The sequence below is a fragment of the Barbus barbus genome (genome assembly GCF_936440315.1).
Source record: "Barbus barbus genome assembly, chromosome: 8".
Taxonomy (NCBI): Eukaryota; Metazoa; Chordata; class Actinopteri; order Cypriniformes; family Cyprinidae; genus Barbus; species Barbus barbus.
Window position 1 is genome coordinate 11,471,204 of NC_136736.1, and position 23,079 is coordinate 11,494,282.

Genomic DNA, 23,079 nt, shown 5'->3' on the forward strand with positions numbered 1-23,079 from the left:
TCACAGGCATGCTCTGTTGACCAACCACACAAACACACTCTCCTTCAACATAATTGCAGAGGTCACCTGACCTTTCTTTTCCTCTCCATGAATGCTTTGTGTCCAATTGATCTCAGAGTGATTCTCATAGTGTCTGCAGTACATAGGGCACTGAAGGGAAAGTCTGGAAGAACGAACAGAGGTCAGTGACCCACTCTGTGTTGTCAACTGCAGAGAGAAAGTCCACTGATGAAAAACAGTTTTACATCATTGCCTCGTACAGAAAAAGAAATATCAGAAGAGTAAAGCTGTCCTGTGAGACCAACAAGTCAGACTTCTGATGTCTTGTTTTGAGACATTGCTAGGTCAAAGCCAGATCTTTCAAGTTATTTTACGCAAACTGAAACCTGATAAATGTGATATGTTTCCACAATGAAGCCCAACACCAAGAGACCATCTAAAGGTCACCTGACCTCAGAAATGTGCTCAGATTACTACCAAATATTAATAACATGGTCTGGCAGCTGTTCCTGAAAAAAAACATTGTAGGTTTGTCCTATTTCAGGAGTCGAGGATTCTTGAATTCTGCTAACAGCAACCCATAAGTTGGAAATTCACTGCAATTCCCTTTCTGATCCCTTGCTGGGATCAGTGTTGCCTAAAGTACAACATTTAACTCCAGGTAAAAGGAAAATATGTGGAAAAATGGCCCTGGATCAGTACAGGAAAAGTTTTTTCAGGTGAAGCATTTCTGCGATACTAACATCACCAAACAGAAAAAAATCATTAAGTTTCACAAACACTCCTCCGAACACAACCAAAACTCAAACCATTGGTTAAGCCTATGCCATAAACTATTCAGGATGCTCAAACAAACAAAGCACTGTTTCAATAGCGCTACAGAGCCACATTGTTTATATACATTGTGGAAAAATGACATACATCTGACTAAACCCAGCATGGCACCTAAATGGTGGCTATGTAGTGGGGGAAAACATTTGGGTATTTTGGAATGATTGTAGTATCTCAATTACTTGCATAAGCGTGTCATTACCTAACTGGACAGGAGGGAATTCTAAATAAACTTAAGATTTATTTCTCTATTTTGGAGCATGTGCTAAAGAAAGAATAGTTCAATAACAAATAGATGGCATTATTAATGCACAAAGACATCATCCAATCATTACAAATTGTACTTTATCTAATATTCAAGTGAATGCACAACTGTTGTGTGGCAATGGACTGATGCAGCATTCAGGACAGGGTGCAATACAGAGAACTGACGTCAGAGGGCGCCATAAAGTAATTTACCATTAGGTTTTACATGGGTAGTAGTGACATCTAGAGGACAAGACACTTATTTTGCTAATACAACTGCAGAATCAGTAGGAGGGCATATTAAAACATAGATTTTTTATATACAGTATGTGGCATATTTTTTTGTTCAACCAAAAAAAAATATATATATATTTACTCACCCTCACGGTCTTACGTTGCTTTTTTCCCCAGTGGAACCCTTCGCACAGCTCTTTCCCATTCAATTAAAAAAATTCCCAAATTTACAAAGTTATTATTATTATTATTATTAATTATAATAATAAACAACTTTGTGTGTGGAACAGACTGAAATGTAGGAGTTTTACCTCAATCTGCCACTTCTGAAAACTCACAATCAAATATGGTACCACATGTGGTACTAATAATTTTTGTTATGAGACGCACAAGAACCAGTGAAGATCAATAAAAGTATCTATTCGATTTATTTGAAATACAGTTGCCACCATATGGTATTGAGCAATACTTGAATTACAATTTTGGTCTGCTTCTCAGAAAATCTTTGTTACACTTTTGGAACAATATGCAACAATGACAAATTTTATTCCTTTAAAATACGTTTCTCTGGACTAATATTAAATTCAGATTGTGGGTTCTATGTTTTGCAGAATGTTAGATGTATCCTTCATCCTGAAATGGGACAGAAAAAAAAATGTATTGATGTGCAATCCTTTGTCTAAGTGACAATTTTTCTTTATCACACGCAAAACACAACCCTTCAAGAGAAATGCTAAACTATTTATATAAATATAAATAGTGTGAAATGTAAAATAACACTTACATGTGAACTATTCTGTCCAACCTTTCTTTAAAATTCTAAGAAACAGGAAGAAAAAAAATATATATATGTATATATATATAGCCGTTTTTAAACAAACTTATCTTGAAAATTTGGTGGGTGGATGGATGGATGGATAGTCACCTGGGGAGCTGTTGGAGGAGTACTGGCTGGAGTGTGTCCATTATCACTGATGTCAGATGGTGGATGAATCACAGTAGAAACGTCACTCGCAGATACTTTAACAGATACAAATGGGGGGAAAAAATCAAAAATTTTACATTTAAGGAATGTATAGTTTCTTTAAATTATTACAGTTTTAAAGCTAAAATGTTGCCACGTACCTGTTTCCTCTTCGGACCTACAATTGTCTGTGCCGAGGACACCATCTCCTGAAGTTAGACCCTATAGAACATTTTGTAAAAACTTTTTGTAAGAACCATAAAACACATTAAAAGTTTTTTAATATTAATAGCTTCACATATTAGCTTCATCTATCTTATATTCATTACCTCTGCAATGTCAACTTACCATTAAAACAAATCCTAAAATAACACGTTCGTGAACCGAAAGGATTCATTTGACCTATAAAGTGGTTTACAGTCTTCCTAAAATACTGTACTTTCCAAATGAATTTCCCATTTTTGAAACTAACACATGTGAGAGCTTTGCTAGTGCATGTGTATCTGCGCTGGAGAATGTCACTGCTTTTCATCACGGAAAGCAAGCTTGATCATCAAAGTGAGTTTTGGGAGAAAGCAGCATTATGCCACAATTGCAACAGAAATTTAAATTTACAGTTCCAAACCTCCAAACAGATGTTAAACTCCTGTACCTGTGCTGAGGTCAATGCCTGCCTAGTCTCCAGCAGCAGCACGCGACTCTCCAAGTTCTCCCACTGGTTGCTCTCAATGATAATCTTGCCAGCCAAGCTTTTCTCCAGAGCATGTATCCTGTGTTCCATAAGGGCCAATCGCTGCTCCAGTCTGCCAACACTCTCCAGAAGACTTGCTTCTATGCCCCTCAGCCGGCTCTCTAAACCACACTCCTAACAAAACAGGGTGTGCATTAGATTGTATTGAACAAGTTCAGCACTTTGAAGAAGATTCTTTGTACTAGGAATTGGCATTTTGAGTAATTGCGTAGTTGAGTTCTAACACAAAATGATTCCCCCAAAGCCATTTGGGGTAAAAATATTTTTAAAATAATGCTCGACTAGTTGATTGTCATGCACCTAACTCTGTGTAAAGGTGTTGCAAGATGCACATTCTCACAATTGAATCTGCAGTTTGAGATGAGTCCTCCAAACGCGTGCTGTCTAAGACCCTCTTTTCTATCTCCTCATCCTGCTGTGGCAGCTCTTCTGAGGAGCATCTGATGAGCTTCTTAGGAGCTGATGCTAAGCTGCTGCCAAGATGCCTTTCTACCAGTGGCTGCTTCTGAGGAACCTAAGTGGGACAGAAGAAGCTATAATAATAATAATAATAATTATTATTATTATCATCAAATCACTTACTGTCAGGGCTGTTAACTCCAGTGAGTTACTCTCAGCAGAAGAGATCTCATTTTTAGTGCAGCTCTTAAACTGAGGCCTTCTTTTCGGCTTACTAACATGCTGTAGAATAAACAGAAAAAACAATGTGTCTATACGAATACAATATTATATTATATTACATTACATTTATATTATAATTCATAAGTTGACAATGTATTTTCCTATTACAATATGGCCAATAACCAATAAATGGCTGATATTATATATTTACAATATTCTATCTAAATAGATTGAAAATAAAACACTGAAAATTAAAATAAACCACATCAAACAAACAAATAAATAAATATAGGCCAGTAATTGAAATTGTACCATATCTCTATATAAGAAAAACTGTATGTGGGTAAATCTTTGAGATACCTTGCTTTCTTTAGTGAGTTCTTTGTGTTTGTTGAGAACAAGGTTAATGATTTCGCAGAGAATGATGACTTTCCTCTCAGCAAAGCCAAACTGAAGAAACTGCTGTTTGGTTAACAGTGGCTTATAGCTGAAAACATCCCGCAAGACCTATATTTTAAGAGATTTTCCCATGAAAATGCATATACAACAAAAAACTGTGATAAACTCCATGGGGTTTAATGTATTAAAAGAATTGGAAGGAAATATGCCCCTAAGTGGATTAAAATCATGAACAAATATTTGATTTGTAAAATGTCTGGTTCAGGAGGTACACCAGAGGGACCACCAAGACTAATCACAGGGATAAGCTAGATGTAAACATGTGAGCTGTAGTGCAAAGGGAAAATGACGAGTGGAAGAATATGACAAAACTGCTAAACACCACTTTCCTGTTAAATGCCACCAAGGTCCTCAAGGTAATATGATGGGACCACTAATTCTCCCCAGAATATTTCATGTGAGCTGCACATTATCTTGGGACGAAGGCCAGATCTCTTTTAGAACTGCATGAAATGTCAATGAACAGGAGGAAGCGCCGAAAGACAGAGCAGCACTTCAGTCCCACGGCTAAACGTACAGAATCAGCTTTGAGTTAATCTGAGATCAGATGGACTTGGACCAACATGAAGGCCAGCCTCCTTTTTTCTTCTCTCACTGCAGGAGAGAGACGTGAGCAGAGAATTGTAATTACTCAAGACTTGGTGGAGAAGAGCTGCCAGTTGAACATCTGAATGCTTTGCTGGAGAATAGAGCTACAGATGTTCTGAACCACAGAGCTCTCTGGAGAGACCTGCATTTCTGATGTGGGGTCAAACCCTCCCATATCAGGGACAGTGCCAATAAATAAGGATATTAGGACAGGCAACACAAAGCCTGGCTCTGTAAATTTCATTACATGTGAAATTGCTTTTTCAAAAAGAAATCCACCTCATTAAATGCAGAGTGAAAAACATTATTAATGACTCGTTCATAGTTCTAAACTCTATATAGTTTGACTTCAGAAAATGAACTTTCCTCATGAATGAGACAAAGCAACTGCAACCACTTTGATCCATTTAAAACAACCAATTCCTTAAATCCACTAGCTCTTGAAAGAAATTGCAAACAGTTTATAAAAGTCAAATTAAAGGGGGGGGAACAAAAAATGCATGCTAATAAAAATATGTTGTTGATTTCAAATAAAAATTACTCAATAACCCTGACCCTAAATTTCAAAGGGATGGTTCACAAATGAAAATCCTGTCAACATTAAGTCTTCATTTCTTTTTCTGTGGAATATAAAAGAAGATATTTTGAAACAATGTTTATTTTTGTCATTGGACACCAAAAGTGTATTTTACGTTCTGCAGGAAAACAATTAAATGCATGAACAAATAAATTCATTTTCGGCTGAAATTTGTGTTCAAATATTTAAGTCAAAGTTCAGTAAAAGGATGTAGGCTATGTATAATATATAATAAGGTACATAATAAACATAATAATAATAATAATATGCAGCATAGTATGCTACTTAAGGACATGGTTAATGCAATTCACCTTGTAAACATTCTCAATAAATCGTAAATCATTCAATCCGGTTAGCTCCACGCCATAATCAACCAGGTGTTCTGTGAGTGAGGGAGAAAAGGACGTGAAGGCAAAGCTCACAATAGGAAGACAAGCTGATGGATCGCCCACAGCCAATCTGGAAGCATAAAACACAACATCAAATTATGAAGCACTGGTACTGACAAACCACTCATTAAAAAGCATCACAAAATCACCGCCACATAAAGGTTTTAAATCAAATATAAAAGTTATTTATTTAGAATATGGCAGCACAAAATAACAGTCTTAAATTGTCTGCAAGCTATTTTGAGAGTCAAGTTATGTTTCTGGATCATCTCCAGCACACATAAGCCAAATGGATCTTTTTGAGAAGCACGCTGTGTTTGATGCATCTCACATCAAAACCTCTTCACTGAGCATCTGATGTGCAGCTTGGGTTCCTAGTGGAGAAACGGAGCTGGTTTTTGTAAAGCCTGTTTACAAAATATCTCAGCACTGGAGAGGCTCCGGACAAGTCTTCAACTTTCCAAACTTCAAAACAAAATGTGGACACGAAACACTGGCAGAGCCCCATTTTGGATGTTTATACGAGTCAAGATGTTTAATACCTAGGCCAAAAAAAGTGGGGTTAGAACTGGGGACGTCAATGTCTAATGAATTGCATCCCGCATATACCATCTCTGCTGACTGCATATGAAAAAGTCATTCAGAAGAGCGATGGATTCATAAAGCCTAGCCTGAGTCCTGTGAAATGAAGGAGATATGCATCTACTCAAAACCTAGGATTTGTACCTGTGGTCACATTTAATAAAGGGGGTCGCTTTATTCATTTAATTGAGGTTCAAGGAAAATATATAAAGGATAAAATATGCTTTCAAAAGCAAAAAGATACAAGGTAAACAAACATTTTGAATTCCTTTACTATATTATGAACCTTCTTGTCAGCTATGTCTACAAGTACACAGCATACTTATATTTTTGGGCCACTGTCAAAGATCCTGTGCAGCGCAAGAATTAATATTTATAAAATGCTGACTTTGAATTGAACATTTTTCAATCCCAGTAATTTTTACACACTCCTGAATTTCCCTGAGCAGAATAAATTGTATTACAGTTTAATCCAGTCACAGATTAATTTCTACATTTTTTAAAAGTCAAACCTATGAAAAAGTCATCCTGTTTTCTGCTGTGAAAAAAACCCCAGAAAATAATCTAGATTGTAGAATTTATTTACCCATCTGAAGTAAAATGTTTTTTAACATTAGATTCCAGCAAATAATGAGAGAACTGTTATTTTTGGTAGCATTATTCCTTTAACATTCATCATATTTCATACCTTTGATAGTCCACTTCTCTGGGACACTTCAGAGACCGGAGAGACGCTTCCAGCTTTCTCAGACATCCTTTCAGATCGCCAGTGGCCATCTCTGTCATTTTCAGCATGGATTTCATCAAGAGTTACATTTTTATTAATATGTCAATTTACCATTCATTGACCATGCAATGTGAAACGATCTTGGTCTGTTCTTTCAACAAGAACTTATTTTGTTTTACTTGATTATATTTCGCACTTGATATGCGTTTGTAGTACAATAACAACTCTGTGTTTTACCGATGGTTGAATTTTATAGTAATCCTTTTGTTTTTGCCGCTGAAATATTGGGGTTTGTTGTGATGGGTTTCTATGCGCCGGAGACGACGGCTCAACCCAGTGTTTCACTTCTACACATTCATGTCTTCGATTTTGTTCTTTTAAATATATGTAAACCACGTTTAAAAATTCGGTAATGCGATTTCATTAAATGATTTATTTACTACTGTATTTATTTCACTACACGTATTTAATAAATTGTAATGTATGCGATTGATTTAATAATTACTTCGTTCATTCCGTGTCTTTATTTTATATTTTATTTGATTTATTTTAGCATTTTATTTTATTGTATTTTACTTTTCAATAAGCATACCAATTTGACAAACACGGTGAAAAAACTTTTCAATCGAAAGTGCAAGTGAGTGTACCTGTGGTTAATTTACTCGGAGAGATTTGCGTCACTTCCACTAATAACAAGAAACGTCAGTCTGGCCAGAGTGGCCTGGTGGGAGGCGGAGAGACAGTCTGATGAATGATAGATAGTGTCACAGGACTGTCTCACCTCGATCAGCGGCGTTGGAGCTGTCAAGATGGCTGTCCTGGGCTCCTGTTAAAAGACTGCGATAATTTCATCTGTTAGACAGTGGCAGATCAGCAAGTCAATTCGTCGCGGCGGCGGTAGAAGTATTTCACATACACTGAGGTGGGTGGTGCTGCTGCTTTGAGCGATTGACGCTGCGAAAATAAAAACAGAAGAGCTCCATGTGTCACTTTGCGCAACGTCCAATCGGAGTTCGTGATTATGTGTCAAATTGGCATTTCAACCAATCGTTTTAGAGAGAGGCGAGACTTTGTGCTTCAGCCAAACATGATGGAAGACCTATTGCTAAGAAAATATAAGCTGTAGAAAACCTAATTTTGTGTGTCAGTCATTACACTCACAAGTTTAGTAGAGTGAAACTCTAAATAAGAGATGTTTATTTACTGTATAACGTCGCAGAGCTTAAGTTTAACTTATATGTTTTATATTTAATGTGTCAGATGAGTTCTCCTGTGTTAGGACTGAAATCTGAAAGCCTACTGATATGCAAAATAAAGCTAGAAATTTAGGTCAGGGTTTAGACTACTTTTTAAGCACTCTTTGCGTAATCGACTGACCTAAAATGTATTTTTCAGATACTGTAAATAGGATTTTGTGCTATAGCTTGTTCTTTTCAGCTTGTCACTGCACTGTCACAATTTACAGTAAACAGTTTGTTGTCAAGAGACAAGAACATGCATGGGGTTGCCAGACCTGTTTACTTTCACTTTAAATAGAAACACAACAAGAGTTAGATGAGCTTAACCATGTCTAAAAAAAAAAAAAAGCTTGAAAAGAACTTTAATAAGCATAATTTATATTAATTAATAATAATAATAATTAAGAGCTGTTCCTGTTCTTAGGCAAAGCAGAGGGAAATTGCTTGTAAGAGTTAATTGACCTTGTTCAGATTTCCTGTCCATGTTTTAAGCAGGTCTAAGAATTCCCAAGCTCCTCCTACCGAATGCCAAGGAGCAGGTGCAGTAGCATTACGTCAGTCCCGAGCAAGTATAGGTCAAGTTCATATAAGAAAGCCTGTCATGCTAGAGACTCGGCGACAAGGAGAGCATTCAAGTGGCCATTAGAGACAAGAATAACAAGGCGTCTCATAGATAGAGACATGTTTTAGAGAGGAAGGCCCTTGGAGGGAGTCAGACAGGGCCACATAAAAAGGCTTAATGCATATCTCCAAGAGAGGATTAGTGCTACTGCAGTGGAGATAAAGCTGCCATCCGGGCTTTTATTTCCCAGCTGACTACTGCACACTAGCACTAAAAACAGTTTCATAGAGGCTGTTTTGCTCTGATGAGGTAAGGATTTGGGGACCCAACTGAAATGATCTAAATCAAGAATAAAGTGCTGAGAGCTTGAGGCCTCTGGATTACTCTGGTTTAGTTTTACAGAAGGCAGAGAGATAAAAGGCTGTAGACACAAAGCTTTCCTTTAATAATAAATAAATGCAAAAAGAGAATATATCATATACAAATGTTTTCAGCAAAACAAGAAATAAAAGCAGCTTGGCCTGTCCATATCAAATGTCTCAGATGGCTGAGATCAGCCATCAGCTTCTTCTGTTTAATGTGCTGCTGTAAGATCAGAACTCTCAGTAATAACAAAAAAGTATGTTACACATGCAACACAGCAGTTTCTACAGATCAGCAGTAATGCTGGAACTCAATTTCAAATTGAAATTTACATTTGAAAAACATTGTATTTAGACTACTGGTCAAAAGTTTGGAATACTTTTGGAAGGTTTGGAATATTTTCTTTTAAAAAGTGTTCTTGTGATGGCAAAGCTGAATTTTCAGCAGTTGTTAGTCCAGTCTTTAGTTTCACATGATCCTTTAGAAATCAATCTAATATGATGTTGTGCTGCTCAAGAAACATTTACTTTTATTATAAATGTTGTTTTTGCTGCTTAATATCACTTTAATCCTCATTTGTAAGTCGCTTTGGATAAAAGTGTCTGCTAAATAACTAAATGAAAATATAATATATTTCTTGAAAACGTCATGTACTACCACTCCACAGTTTGGGGGTATGTAAGATTGGGTTAAGAAAAAATAAAAAAAAATTAAGGACAAATTAAATAGTTTAAAAGGGACAGTACAGACATTTATATTATAGTATTTAAAGCACTCTATATTGATAATAATAAAAACTATTATTAATAATTGAGCACCAATAACTGATAACGGTCGAACACCAAATCAGCATATTAGAATGATTTCTGAAGGAAAAATTAATTCAGCATTTCCATCACAGAAAATTTAAAATCAGAATCAGAATCAGAATCAGAATGAGCTTTATTGGCCAAGTATGTTTACACATACAAGGAATTTGTTGTAGTGACAGAAGCTCCACAGTGCAACAGAAAGACAGTAACAGGACAGGACACAGGTAATGAAACAAAATAACAGGAAATAGCCAATAACCAATGTACAAAGCAGCAAAAAAAATAAAAAATACACAATATATAATATATAATATAGGCGACTATGTATGTACAGGTGAAGTATGTGCAAATTAGAAATGAGAAAATAAAATAAGTGAGTGTGGTGAATGGATAATGTATTAGTTGTGTGTTCTACGTTTATTTATTGAGTGTTCATGAGATGTATTGACTGAGGGAAGAAACTGTTCCTGTGTCTGGTCGTTCTGGTGCTCAGAGCTCTGTAGCGTCGACCAGATGGTAACAGTTCAAAGAGGTTGTGTGCTGGATGTGAGGGGTCCAGAGTGATTTTACCAGCCCTTTTGCTCACTCTGGATAAGTACAGTTCTTGGAGAGTGGGGAGGGTTGTACCAATGATTCGCTCAGCAGTCCGGACTACCCTCCGTAGTCTTCTGAGGTCAGATTTGGTAGCTGAGCTGAACCAGACAGTTATTGAGGTGCAGAGGATGGATTCAATGATGGCAGAGTAGAACTGTTTCAGTAAGTCCTGTGGCAGGTTGAACTTCCTCAGCTGGCGAAGAAAGTACAGCCTCTGCTGGGCCTTCCTGACAATGGAGTCAATGTGAATATCCCACTTTAGGTCCTGAGAGATGGTGGTGCCCAAGAATCTGAATGACTCCACTGCAGTCACGGTGCTGTTCATGATGGTAAGTGGGGGGAGAGCAGGGGGGTTTCTCCTGAAGTCCACGATCATCTCCACAGTTTTGAGCGTGTTAAGCTCCAGGTTGTTGAGACTGCACCAGACAGCCAGCTCCTTAACCTCCTGTCTGTAAGCAGACTCGTCACCGTCCTGGATGAGGCCGATCAGTGTGGTGTCGTCTGCAAACTTCAGGAGCTTGACAGAGGGGTCTTTAGATGTGCAGTCGTTGGTGTAGAGGGAGAAGAGCAGTGGGGAGAGTACGCAGCCCTGAGGAGCTCCAGTGCTGATGGTTCGAGTGCTGGATGAGAATTTGCCAAGCTTTACTAACTGCTGTCTGTCTGTCAGGAAGCTGTTGATCCACTGGCAGACGGAGGTGGGGACGGAGAGCTGAGTTAGTTTATTTTGAAGGGTTTCCGGGATAATGGTGTTAAAAGCAGAGCTGAAGTCCACAAACAGGATCCTCACATAAGTCCCTGGTCTGTCCAGATGCTGCAGGATGAAGTGCAGTCCCATGTTGACTGCATCATCCACAGACCTGTTTGCTCTGTAGGCAAACTGCAGGGGGTCCAGTAAGGGTCCAGTGATGTCCTTCAGATGAGCCAGAACCAGTCTTTCGAATGATTTCATGGCTACAGACGTTAGTGCCACAGGTCTGTAGTCATTTAGTCCAGTAATTTTGTGTTTCTTTGGGACGGGGATGATGGTGGAGCGTTTGAAGCATGAGGGGACTTCACACAGCTCCAGTGATCTATTGAAGATCTGTGTGAAGATGGGGGCCAGCTGCTCAGCACAGATTTTTAGGCAGGCTGGTGACACACCATCTGGACCAGGTGCTTTCCTTCTTTTGTTTTTCCTGAAGACCTGGCACACATCGTCTTCGCTGATTTGAATTGTAGGTGTGGGGGAGAGAGGGGTTGCTGGAGGTGTGAATGGTTGTGTGGAGGGGTGTTCTGGGCGGGTGTGGGGTGATCGTTCAAAACGACAAAAGAACTCGTTTAAGTCGTCTGCCAGGTGTTGATTCTCCAGAGTGCTGGGGGGTGGTGTTTTGTAGCTGGTGATGTCCTTTAATCCAAGCCACACTGAAGCCGGATCGCTGGAAGAGAATTTGTTCCTGAGCTTGTCAGAATAATTCCTCTTTGCCACTCTGATCTCCTTTTCCAGTGTGTATTTGGCCTGTTTGTACAAGACTTTATCCCCCTTTCTGTGAGCATCTTCTTTGGCCTGACGGAGCTGTCTGAGTTTGGCAGTGAACCATGGTTTGTCATTGTTGTAGAATAGATGAGTCCTGGTAGGAATGCACATGTCCTCACAGAAACTGATATATGATGTTACAGTCTCTGTGAGCTCGTCCAGGTCATTTGCTGCAGCTTCAAAAACAGACCAATCAGTCAGGTCGAAACAGGCTTGTAAATCCCGCTCTGTTTCGTTAGTCCATCTTTTAACAGATCTTAATACAGGCTTCGCAGACTTAAGTTTCTGCCTGTAGGATGGAATAAGATGAACCAAACAGTGATCAGAGAGTCCTAAAGCTGCTCGTGGAACCGAGTGATATGCGTCCTTTATTGTTGTGTAACAGTGATCCAATATATTACTGTCTCTGGTGGGACATGTAACATGCTGTCTGTATTTTGGCAGTTCACGGGAGAGATTTGCTTTATTAAAGTCCCCGAGAATGATTAAAACAGAGTCCGGGTGTTGTTGTTCACTCTCTGTGATCAGATCAGCGAGTTTCTGTAGAGCTGTGCTCACGTGCGCTTGCGGTGGAATGTAAACACTCACGAGAATGAACGAGCAGAACTCCCGCGGCGAATAGAACGGCTTGCAGTTAATGAAGAGCGTTTCTAGATCTGAGCAGCACATCTTCTTTAAAACAGTTACATCTGTACACCACCTCTCATTGATGTAAAAGCATGTCCCGCCGCCGCGCGATTTCCCCGTTGATTCTGTGTCCCGATCTGCTCTTATCAGCTGGTAATTAGGCAGATGGATCGCGCTGTCCGGTATGTCGCCATTCAACCAGGTTTCCGTGAAACATAGAGCAGCAGAGTTAGAAAAGTCCTTGTTTGTCCGGGAGAGCAGAAGGAGTTCGTCCGTTTTGTTGGGTAGAGAGCGGAGATTCGCCAGATGGATGCTAGGCAACGCCGTTCTAAATCCGCGCTGACGAAGTTTCACGAGCGCGCCGGCTCTCTTTCCCCGTCTGCGCCTCCTGAAGCGTTTGACCAGAGCTACAGCTCCGCCAACTACAATGTCCAGCAAAACGTCCGAAAAATCAAAAACCGGTAGAAGATTTTGTGGTGTGTTCTGCCGAATGTTCAGTAGATCATCCCTGGTAAAGCTGATCTTATTTGAAAAACAAAAAACAGGAAAAACAAACAAAAACAAAAAGTGTTCAAATAGAAAAACAGTTATTTTAAATTGTAATAATATTTCACAATATTTCGCTGTTTTACAGTATTTTTGATCAAATAAATGCAAAAGAGACTTCTTTCCAAAACAGTAACAAAATCTCACACATTCCAAACTTTTGACCAGTATGTGTACTGTAAATGCTTCTTTAAAACAATGTTACATTTTTTCTCAAGCTACACACAAACTAGTATTATAGTATACTATTTTAATGCAGTGAGGGCTGAAGACAAATATATACACACGTGGCAGAAATATGATAAAAGAAGGCTGTGAAAATAAATGTGCATTGTTAATCCTTTTTTTTTTTTTTTTAAATCACAAAAATCTAAGCTTTCGTTGGAGAATAAGAATTTAAAATGGGGGAAAATATCATTATGAAATAAATGTGTTTTTTTTCTTAAATACATGTTGGACACAATTACTGGTACCCCTTGAAATTCTTATGAGTAAAATATATATCTGACATATATTCACATTCATATTCACAATTTTGAGCACTCCAGGGTGATTATGAACATGAAATTATCCAGCCATGGCTTCCTGTTTCACAGAATTATAAATAGGAGGGAAAACAAATCAAAGGCCAAATTCAAAATTAATCACCCATCACAATGAGAAAAACCAAAGAATATATTTCTGATGTGCAGCAAAAGATAATTGAGCTTCACAAATTAGTGAAGTGGCTTTACGAAAAAATCTAGAGCAGGGAAAATTCCCATTTCAACCATCAGGGCAATAATTAAGAATTTCCAATCAACATAAAATGTTACGAAACTGCCTGGAAGAGGACATGTCTATATTGTCCCAATGCACGGTGAGAAGGAGAGTTTGAGTGGCTAAAGACTCTCCAAGGACCACAGCTGGAGAATTGCAGAAAATAGTTTGGGGTCTCGGGGTCAGAAAACCTTAAAATAAATTATCAAACAGCACCTACATCACCACATGTTGTTTGGGAGGGTTTCAAGAAAAAAAATCAAGAAAAGAAAATGCTTTCACCAAAAAAACGAACTCCAGCGTATTCAGTTATCAGACACGACTGGAACTTCAAATGGGACTGGCTTCTATGGTCAAATGAAACTAAAAAAATTTGCTTTTTAGCAGCAAACACTCAAGATGGGTTTGGTGAACACAGGGATAAAAAGTACCCCATGTATACAATGAAATATACTGCTGTTCTTTTGATGTTGTGGGCCTATATTTCTGCTGGAGGTCCTGGACATCTTGTTTAGACACATGGCATCATGGATTCTATCAAATACCAACAGATAAAAAAATCAATAAGTGACTGACTTTGTTAGAAATCTTATAACGGGCCATGTTTGGATCTTCCAACCGGACAATTATCCAAACACAAACCTCAAAAACAACGCAAAAGTGGGTCACTGAGCACAAAACCAAGCTTCTGCTATGGCCACTCCTCTGACCTGAACCCCGTAGAAAATTAGTTGTGAACTGAAGAGAAGAAACACCAACATGGAGCTGGGAACCTGAAGGATCTGGAGAGATTCAGGATGAAGGAATGGTCTCTGATCTCTTGTCAGGTGTTCTCTAACCTCATCAGGAGAAAACTCCTATACTATTTTGTCAAATGGAGGGTTCAAAAAGTATTGAATAAAAGAGTACCGTTAATTGTGTCCAATGTGTATTCGAGAAAAACATTTATTTCATAATGATATTTCCCCCCATTTTAATTCTTAATCTCCAATAAAAGTGATTTTTTTTAAAATAATAGATCAAAAGGATTAACAGTGCAGATTTATTTCCACAGCCTTCTTTGATCATATTTACCAAGGGTGCCAACAATTCTTCCCACGTGTGTATGCATTGTATTTCACTCAAATGCAACATTTTTCAGATCTGCAGATGGGTCAGGGTCTGTGGAGGGTGGTGAGGAACCAGCAGCTGCAGCAGCAGTACAGTGAGCACTGCTTCCTCCAGCGGGACAGAGAGCGGGGCCGGAGGTTGGGGCCCCCATTGGCTGAACCGCTGCAGGAGCGCCGCACACCGCAGTGCCAGGTGCCCGGCACCGACATCAGCCATCTGCTGCGCGTCCGCAAGGGCAAAGAGGAGCAGGGCTTCATCGATCTTGAGATGCTGCCGCCCGAACTCAGCATCACCATCCTCTCCTACCTAAATGCTACCGACCTGTGCCTGGCCTCCTGCGTGTGGCAGGACTTGGGGAATGATGAGTACCTGTGGCAGGGGTTAGTGATGGGTTTAGCTTTCATATAAAATCTTGAGTATTTACTGAAATAATTTTTTCAATAATAATTAAGGGGGAACTACATAAGGGAGACAAGAAACGCATAAACTACCTGTCAAAAGTGTGGAATAATTCTGATTTTTTTAAAAATGTTTTTGATAGAAGTCTTTCATGCTCACCAAGTGTGGTATTTAATAAGCATTTATTTAATAAAAGTACAGTAAAAACAGTAATGTGAAATATTGTTGCAAATGAAATGTTTTCTATTTTTTTTATATTAATGTTTTATTGTATTATTAATATTTTCAGTGTTACATGATCCTTCATAAATCATTCTAATGCTGCTCAATTATCAGTTACTAATAGGGCTGGGTAAAAAATATCGATATCTCGATATTAATCGATTAGTCTACCCTGTTTTCAGTTAATGGACGGAACGTTGAAGGGTAATTCCCATCCAATATATCGCAATAAGCATTGTGCTTTGGTACTCTTAATATGAAACAAAGTCTCAGATTTCAAATTATGTCCATTGTATTGCAGTATTCAAACAATAAATGTCGTTTTGTCGTGTTTAATGTGAAGTGACAGATCGCTGTAGCGCCTCAGTTCAACAGACGCGGCAGCACATCTCCACATTAATATAAGTTTTAGCACAAAATAAGCATGACTAAACATCCGAAGGTAAGTTAAATGAAAGAGTATAACTTTACAATCTGTATCCTGGCTCGTGTAATCGCTCAATCAGTGTTTCAGCCGCGCAAATACATCAATATAACGTCTTGTAAACACTGTTACGTAACGTCACATTTACCTCAGAAAAACATATGCGGTGACCATAACTCATTAGTCAAATAGAAAAATAAATTGTAGAGAGGGGTATTTTGCTAAATATATACACCATATAATATGTTCATTATAAATTTTACTGTTCTTCAATGTTTAATTTATGTTTGAATAAATCCATCAAGTTTTTATGACAGCCACTATTATGTTTATATTAAAAACAAAACGAATTTAAGTAGAAATATTATATAATTGTAACTTTATCATTTTAAAAACTTAAGTGTAATTTTAACAAATCAGTCATTTTTAACCTTCAATATTATTATAATGTAGTACCAACTGACTCTCATGTAGGCCTATATTTTACAGAATTAGTTGAGAGATTTTTTTTTCATGGAGAAAATTTGGCATGTACCGTACCTGATATATAGTATCCAAAATAATCGATATCGAGTCGAATCGAATCGCAAGCTTGTGAATGAGAATCTAATCGTGACATTTGTGTCAAAACCCATCACTATAAAAAAGAAAAAAAAAAGAAAGTTGAGACAACTTAAAATTTTAAGGCAACCAGTTTCTCAAATTATTTTTGTGGGAGATTCTCAACTTTTTGTTGTATAAACTTAAAACAACAAGTTAAGAAAACTCAAAAGTACAGTTTTTTCTGCTTAATATTTTTGTGGAAATAAGGATAGTTTTTTTTTCAGGATTCCTTGAAGCTTAGAAAATTCAAAAGAACAGCATTTATTTGAAACAGGAATATTTTATAACATTATAAATGTCTATATTTTCACTTATAAATAATGAAAATAGAGATGTATTTATTTTTTCTTACTTATACTTACCCCAAACTTTTGAATAGTAATACATCGCAGTTTCCACGAAAATATCTTTTTTTTTTGGGTAAATAAAAGCAGCCGTGGTGAGTATAAGAAAATTAAATCTCAATTATTCTGAACTTTGGATGGTAGTGTAATGTTTCAATGGATTTTATGCAAACTAAATTATATGAATTATTTCTGCCTTTAGATGTTCAGATATTGAATCAATCAATAAATAAATGATATTTAAAAAATATGACTTATTTTTTGAATATTCTCTACTAAAAAAAAAAAGTGTATTAGAATTTCTCCAATTCAATTTATTGTTTTTCTTTGTCTGCCCTCTAGCCTGTGCAAGTCCACTTGGGGTCACTGTTCCATATACAACCGAAGGCTTCCATCTGGATTTTCATACAGAAAACTCTACATGGAATTAGATGAAGGAAGTCTAACCTTCAACGCCAACCCGCAAGAGGTACAAAAAAATACAAGCTTTTGTTCTGTCTTGCCACAATAACGTCTCCTTATTTAGAGGCCAAACCGTTTAATGTTTAAATGGGCAAGAAACAGAGAAATGATCATAGCCACAGTGTGCTTTGGAAATACAATTCTGACCAGCTAGCTATGATTAATATGACGGTTTCCTCCTCCACCCTGTAAATTCCCACATAACCCAGAAATGCTCATACTGCAGACTAAATATATTAGTTTTACAAGCTCACCTAGAATGAATAATGGTGCATGACATAGGCTTTTAGACCACAACCTGGATTAAAACAAAATGGATGGCTTTTCTCTCATGCAAGCTGCTCTTAACATCATTTCTGTTCAGAGATGCATTTGAATGTCTTGACTCCCCCTCGCTCGTGTCTTAGGTTAGATTAGCAAAGCTTCAGCTGTCCACTTAAAGGACATGCGATAGCCTTGCTCCGGACTAAATCGCGGTGTCTGGTAAAAAAGCATACCCCCCTCCTTCTCGTTTTCCTCCTAATCCCCACACCCTGTTTTATGTGGGTCTTTCATTCAGGGTATCAGTTACTTCATGTCCAGAGGTATTCTTGTGGACCACCCGAAGGAAATTGCCAAGTTTATATTCTATACCAGAATGCTGAATTGGAAGATGCTGCGGATTTATCTTGATGAACGGTTTGTTTGTTTTTTAAATGTATATTATTAATATATATGATGTGCAGTTTTATAACTTCCACCGAGCTGTGAATATCAATACCATGAAACTTGCTCATTTTGGAGGAAAACAAGTAAAGGGCACTGTCAATTAATATATTTATACACACAAATATACATTATAAATAAATAAAAATCTACAGCAGATAAATGCTGATTAAAATTGAGTTTTTGAGCGGAAAATAGTAATCTGCTGCTGATAATTAAAAATGTGGATTGAAACTACTGTTTTTGCAGGCGAGATGTCTTGGATGAGCTTGTCACACTTCATAACTTTAGTAACCAGTTCCTCCCTAATGCACTGAGAGACTTCTTCAGACACATTCATGCCCCGGAGGAGAGGGGCGAATACCTGGAGACCCTCATCACTAAGTTTTCTCATCGTTTCTCTGCCTGTAACCCCACTCTGGTGCAGGAAGTGGGCTTAAGTCCTGGTAAGTGAAGTACAACACAATCATAAAAGATCCCAGCCTGGCACTTATACTACAGTGATCTAGTGTGTAACTGTGACATCAATATCACGGTGATTTGCTTTGCTGGTTATCAGGTGTGTCAGCAGATCACAAGTAACGAACACAGATTTTTGCCTTAAGCGAACATGAAAGCTGAAATACTGGTTCTAGTGTTGGTACATACAAATCACAGATTGCAGGATTAGTATTGTAAAGTATTGATTTGTCAACCATAAGTTAATAGCTGCAGATCTGCGTGATCTCATCTTTGTATTGAGCAACATGTGCGAAATCCTTGTACTAACACCGTCGTTTGCTTCTAAAGCTGAGCTAAGCCTGCTGGCTTAAAGTGTTAGCAAAAAAGGACCCTGGTCTGAGTCCAACCAATCACAGTTACCTTCTGCAATAACATGTGACTTGTAGTGCATGTGTGCTACTGTACAAGCAGGAAGATTTATTATAAATTACTGGCAAAACTCACGCTTAAAGCCAAGATGTGCTCCAAGATGAGTTGTTTTTTTTTACCTTTTGATTCTCATCGTAATATCAAAGGTTTAAACAGAAGTGTTTAGGCATTATGTAAAGACAAAATGGATAAATTCTCTGAAGTATGCAAAGCAGGGACCTCGTATATAAAACGCATGTATAACTAAATTTTATCTTAAATTCCATGGATTTCATCCTACATCAAAAGTGAGGAGCAAATCGGGATTTACAAAGGGGAAAAACTGAAGTGATAATGTACAGCAACTAAAGAGCATGTGCAAACTTTTTGCACTCATATATACCAGTAAATGAAACTATCCAACATTTCTGTTTAAATGTAAAGATAAACAGACAATCACAATATGCATTAATATTATTATATGCACAGATGAGCAACTGCTTTGTGATAATTATGTCAGTTAAATTAAATGATAGATAGATAGATAGATAGATAGATAGATAGATAGATAGATAGATAGATTTCATTTCATCGTTTCTTTTATTTCAAGTAACAAAAATGATTGTTTTTTTTTTTTTAATGGGTAATAATAATCCTGATATACACGCTTGGCCATGATGATAAGTGCTGTCAGTTTTCTGAACCATAAAGAGATATTTGTGGGCATTCTGTAGATGGAGTTGAATTTAAGATGAACTATGATTTATAAAGCTGGATGCATTTAGGAAACATGTTTAGTAATAATGGATACTTTATAAAAGGTCTTTATTAAAGATGTTTCTGCATAATGCAGACATTTTTATTTGAAGAAGGGGTTACAACGTTAACTTTGCTGAGCGTCATAAACAACACACCTCTCTCTTCTGGTTTTGCAGATGCAGTGTACGTGCTGTGCTACTCCCTCATCCTTCTCTCCATCGATCTGACCAGCCCTCACGTAAAGAACAAGATGTCCAAGAGGGAGTTTATCCGAAACACAAGGCGGGCTGCTCAGAACATCAGCGAGGACTTTGTAGGGCACCTCTATGACAACATCTATCTGATCGGCCACGTGGCGGCCTAGGCACTACAGCGCTTGACACGTTAGAGAGAGACTGCTGGCACGCAAAACATTAGCGACTGCACTTGGAAGGATTCTGCTTGAAGCTGGAAGAAACGCTGTCAGAACTCTGCAGGTCATTTTAAACTGCAAGTCTTTTGAGTGAAGCCCTTGATATGATGTGTTGCATTGCAAAGGAGTGGAGGACAGCCACAATGTGAAGAATCAGCAAAAGCAAGTCAGTTGTTAGCAGGCTAGCAATGGTAGCGGCAAGGTTAATCTACCACAAGCTGCTTAAACATGCAAAACCATGTAGCTACATGAAGATATATGAGATAAGCTATGAAGTCAGTTAAAACTGAATGTAGACTTTATGGGATATCTATATATTTTTTTCCTCATTCTAATTTGGAAACCTCTCGTGCTTATCAAATGAATGTCAGGTTTTTTGCCATATCTACAAAATTCAGGCAAGTCTAAGACATTAAGTCTATGGTCACTGTGATATCAAAGGACTGACAGACTAAAACAGCACACTTATAATATTGATTATGAACAAAAGCATTTTTAAATTTTAATTCTGTATACGTTCTTGTTTTAGGGGGCTTTGTGTTTCTGCATTGTCACACATGTCTCATCTTCCTTGAGAAGAGTAAATCCCTGTGAGACATTGTATGCACTGAATTTTTATTGCGTGTCTTTCATAGGTTTGGTAGTTTTTTTTTTTTGGTCACCTTCCTTTCTACAGATTTTTGACGTTCTTTTTTTTTGTGCATCACATTCTGTTAGACTGTTTTCCAATCATATATAAATTATATACACACATACTTCATACAAGCAAAATAAATTAGCTATCCATTTCATCTAAACATTTGAGAGTGTTCAGCCAGAGACGTTTCATTTTACTCAAATAATTCATTGAACATCTTGTCTTTTAGTTGAATATTTACTCTCAGTTCATAAATGTGGGTATTTTTCTGTTTTTTTATTCAGACTTACTACAATTGGGTGCCAATAGTGAGGATTAAATACTAAATATATAAACAATAATGTAAAATTATTATTCATACACTCTGCAATATAATGTTGAACATTTTATTTGCACATAATGTATATATTTAAGTATAGAGATTTATAAACATTAAATTTTATTTTGACTGCAACTTAAGGGTTTTCTCTCAATTAAAAGAGTGAATTCTGTCCTTTTGCACTTCTTTTTTTACATATTTACCATGTCAGAATACTATGAGCACTCAACCACTCAGAAAACTGCTGCAGCATTTATTTGTGAAATGTCATGCCAATAACTACATAATTCTGACCATTGCTATCCAGTGCTGAAAGAACTGTATTTTTTAATAACTCATCTGTCCCTGATTTTTTATCTTTATTTTTACAATGCTCTCCATTAAGCAGGTATTTATCCAAATGCAATTCTGTTTAAACAAATCTGCTTAACTGTAGTTAAATTGCAGAAAAGATTTGTTTAATATAGATTTCAGAATGATAACACTGGACTAACGCACTTTTAGATTGTATCAAAAAATAAAAAAACTCTGCAAAGAGCTGTTTGCATAGTCACGTGTGTACTGTCTGATCCTTAGCATAAAAACTGCTTGTTTGAATATGACATTTATTTTCATTGAGTGGAATATGTTGGAATGCTTTTCCGTAAATTGCAATTTAAATAAATGATGCGACTACCTTTATTTCATCTATATGAGGCCATTGCTTTTGGGGAAATAGAGAGCAAACAGACAAAAGAAAGCTATTCTGAATGTACTTTATGACTTTATTATTTTTTTTTTTCCAAGATTATTTTGCATTGGAAAGGTATCACGACAGAATTATCTTTTCCCAGTCCAATTTGAAGCTAAAGAATATGAGATTATTAGACTGTTCATTTCTGATATTTAAGATTGAATACAAGAAACTGATATATTTGCTGATATTATAAGACCACACTGTATGCAAGGATATAAAATGCGTTTTAAATACGCATGTATGCCATTACGATTAGGAGAACAACAATAGTTGTTGTTTAAAAGAGAAAAACAGCAGCTGTTTTTGTAGCCAAAACTTTTAGGTATGCGCCCTACCTTTTAAAAAATAAACCTATTCTGACAAATATTCATTGGTGTAAAATGTGTGCCGCCTTATAATAAAACAAACTATATGATTCATGTCATTACTTTGCCCGACCTTGATTATGTAATCAAGTTAAATAGTTAAAACGATCAAAGTTGTATTCAATGAAAATACCCGTTATTTTGCAAATATATAATTATAGCAGGCCCATACTTTTTTCGGTTTTGTCCATTGGTGACGTTATGTTTCTCAGGTCTAATGGCAGAGTTTTGGCATGATTGATGAAGTCCTTGCCTTCAGTATGACTGCATTTCATCAATACAACAGCGCGAGCCTCTCTGACGCCTGAAATTGCGTCTGGTCTACCTGACACCGCGGAGAAAACCCTGTGATTCTGACAGATGACGGCGAAATGGTGACCTTGTTAAACTATTTAAATTAGTCAATATTAATAATAATATCAACAACAACAATAATAGGCCTAATGTTTCAAGTAGGCTACACAAAATACAAAAATAAAGAAATCATCAAATCTAAATAGGCTAAATGATATTAGCTTGCCTATAAGAGTCATCCGAGAATTATTATAACTTTAATCAAATAATATCGGAAGTAGGAACTGATCTGCGCGACATTAAAGAGAATAACAGATCGTGAATGTTCTGCTATTAATATTATTTTGGAAATGCTGCTTCTCCGGGGGAAGAGCTTGGTGTATTTTAATAGTGTTTCTCTCACGCGATTCGTTCGTCGGCATGAATGCCAAGCAGATGCCAAACTTCATGAAAAAA

At 37.2% G+C, this 23,079-nt stretch overlaps 2 protein-coding genes across 3 annotated transcripts; one reads left to right on the forward strand and one right to left on the reverse strand.

Annotated features, from left to right (window-relative positions):
- Window positions 1–1,711: 1,711 nt before the first annotated feature.
- LOC306874060 (centrosomal protein of 44 kDa-like) lies at window positions 1,712–7,967 on the reverse strand. Of its 2 annotated transcripts, XM_079423782.1 has the most exons (12): window positions 7,886–7,967; window positions 7,751–7,806; window positions 6,931–7,021; window positions 5,583–5,730; window positions 4,008–4,154; window positions 3,609–3,707; window positions 3,367–3,540; window positions 2,928–3,140; window positions 2,437–2,497; window positions 2,237–2,331; window positions 2,096–2,130; window positions 1,719–1,944 (listed from the first exon to the last, which is right to left on the reverse strand). In XM_079423782.1, exons 3-12 carry the CDS (start codon window positions 7,017–7,019, stop codon window positions 1,896–1,898), a joined length of 1,110 nt encoding a protein of 369 aa, XP_079279908.1. In that variant the 5' UTR covers window positions 7,020–7,021; window positions 7,751–7,806; window positions 7,886–7,967; the 3' UTR covers window positions 1,719–1,895. The 2 variants fall into 2 exon arrangements, with proteins under 2 accessions (XP_079279907.1, XP_079279908.1); XM_079423781.1 differs by lacking the exons at window positions 7,751–7,806; window positions 7,886–7,967 and adding an exon at window positions 7,207–7,294 and having other exon boundaries at window positions 1,712–1,944.
- Window positions 7,649–22,388, forward strand: LOC306874061 (F-box only protein 8-like). The gene is made up of 6 exons (XM_079423783.1): window positions 7,649–7,891; window positions 15,125–15,473; window positions 17,428–17,554; window positions 18,107–18,225; window positions 18,502–18,698; window positions 20,037–22,388. The coding sequence occupies exons 2-6, from the start codon at window positions 15,133–15,135 to the stop codon at window positions 20,222–20,224; spliced, it is 972 nt and encodes a 323-aa protein (XP_079279909.1). The 5' UTR covers window positions 7,649–7,891; window positions 15,125–15,132; the 3' UTR covers window positions 20,225–22,388.
- The last annotated feature ends 691 nt before the right edge of the window (window positions 22,389–23,079 follow it).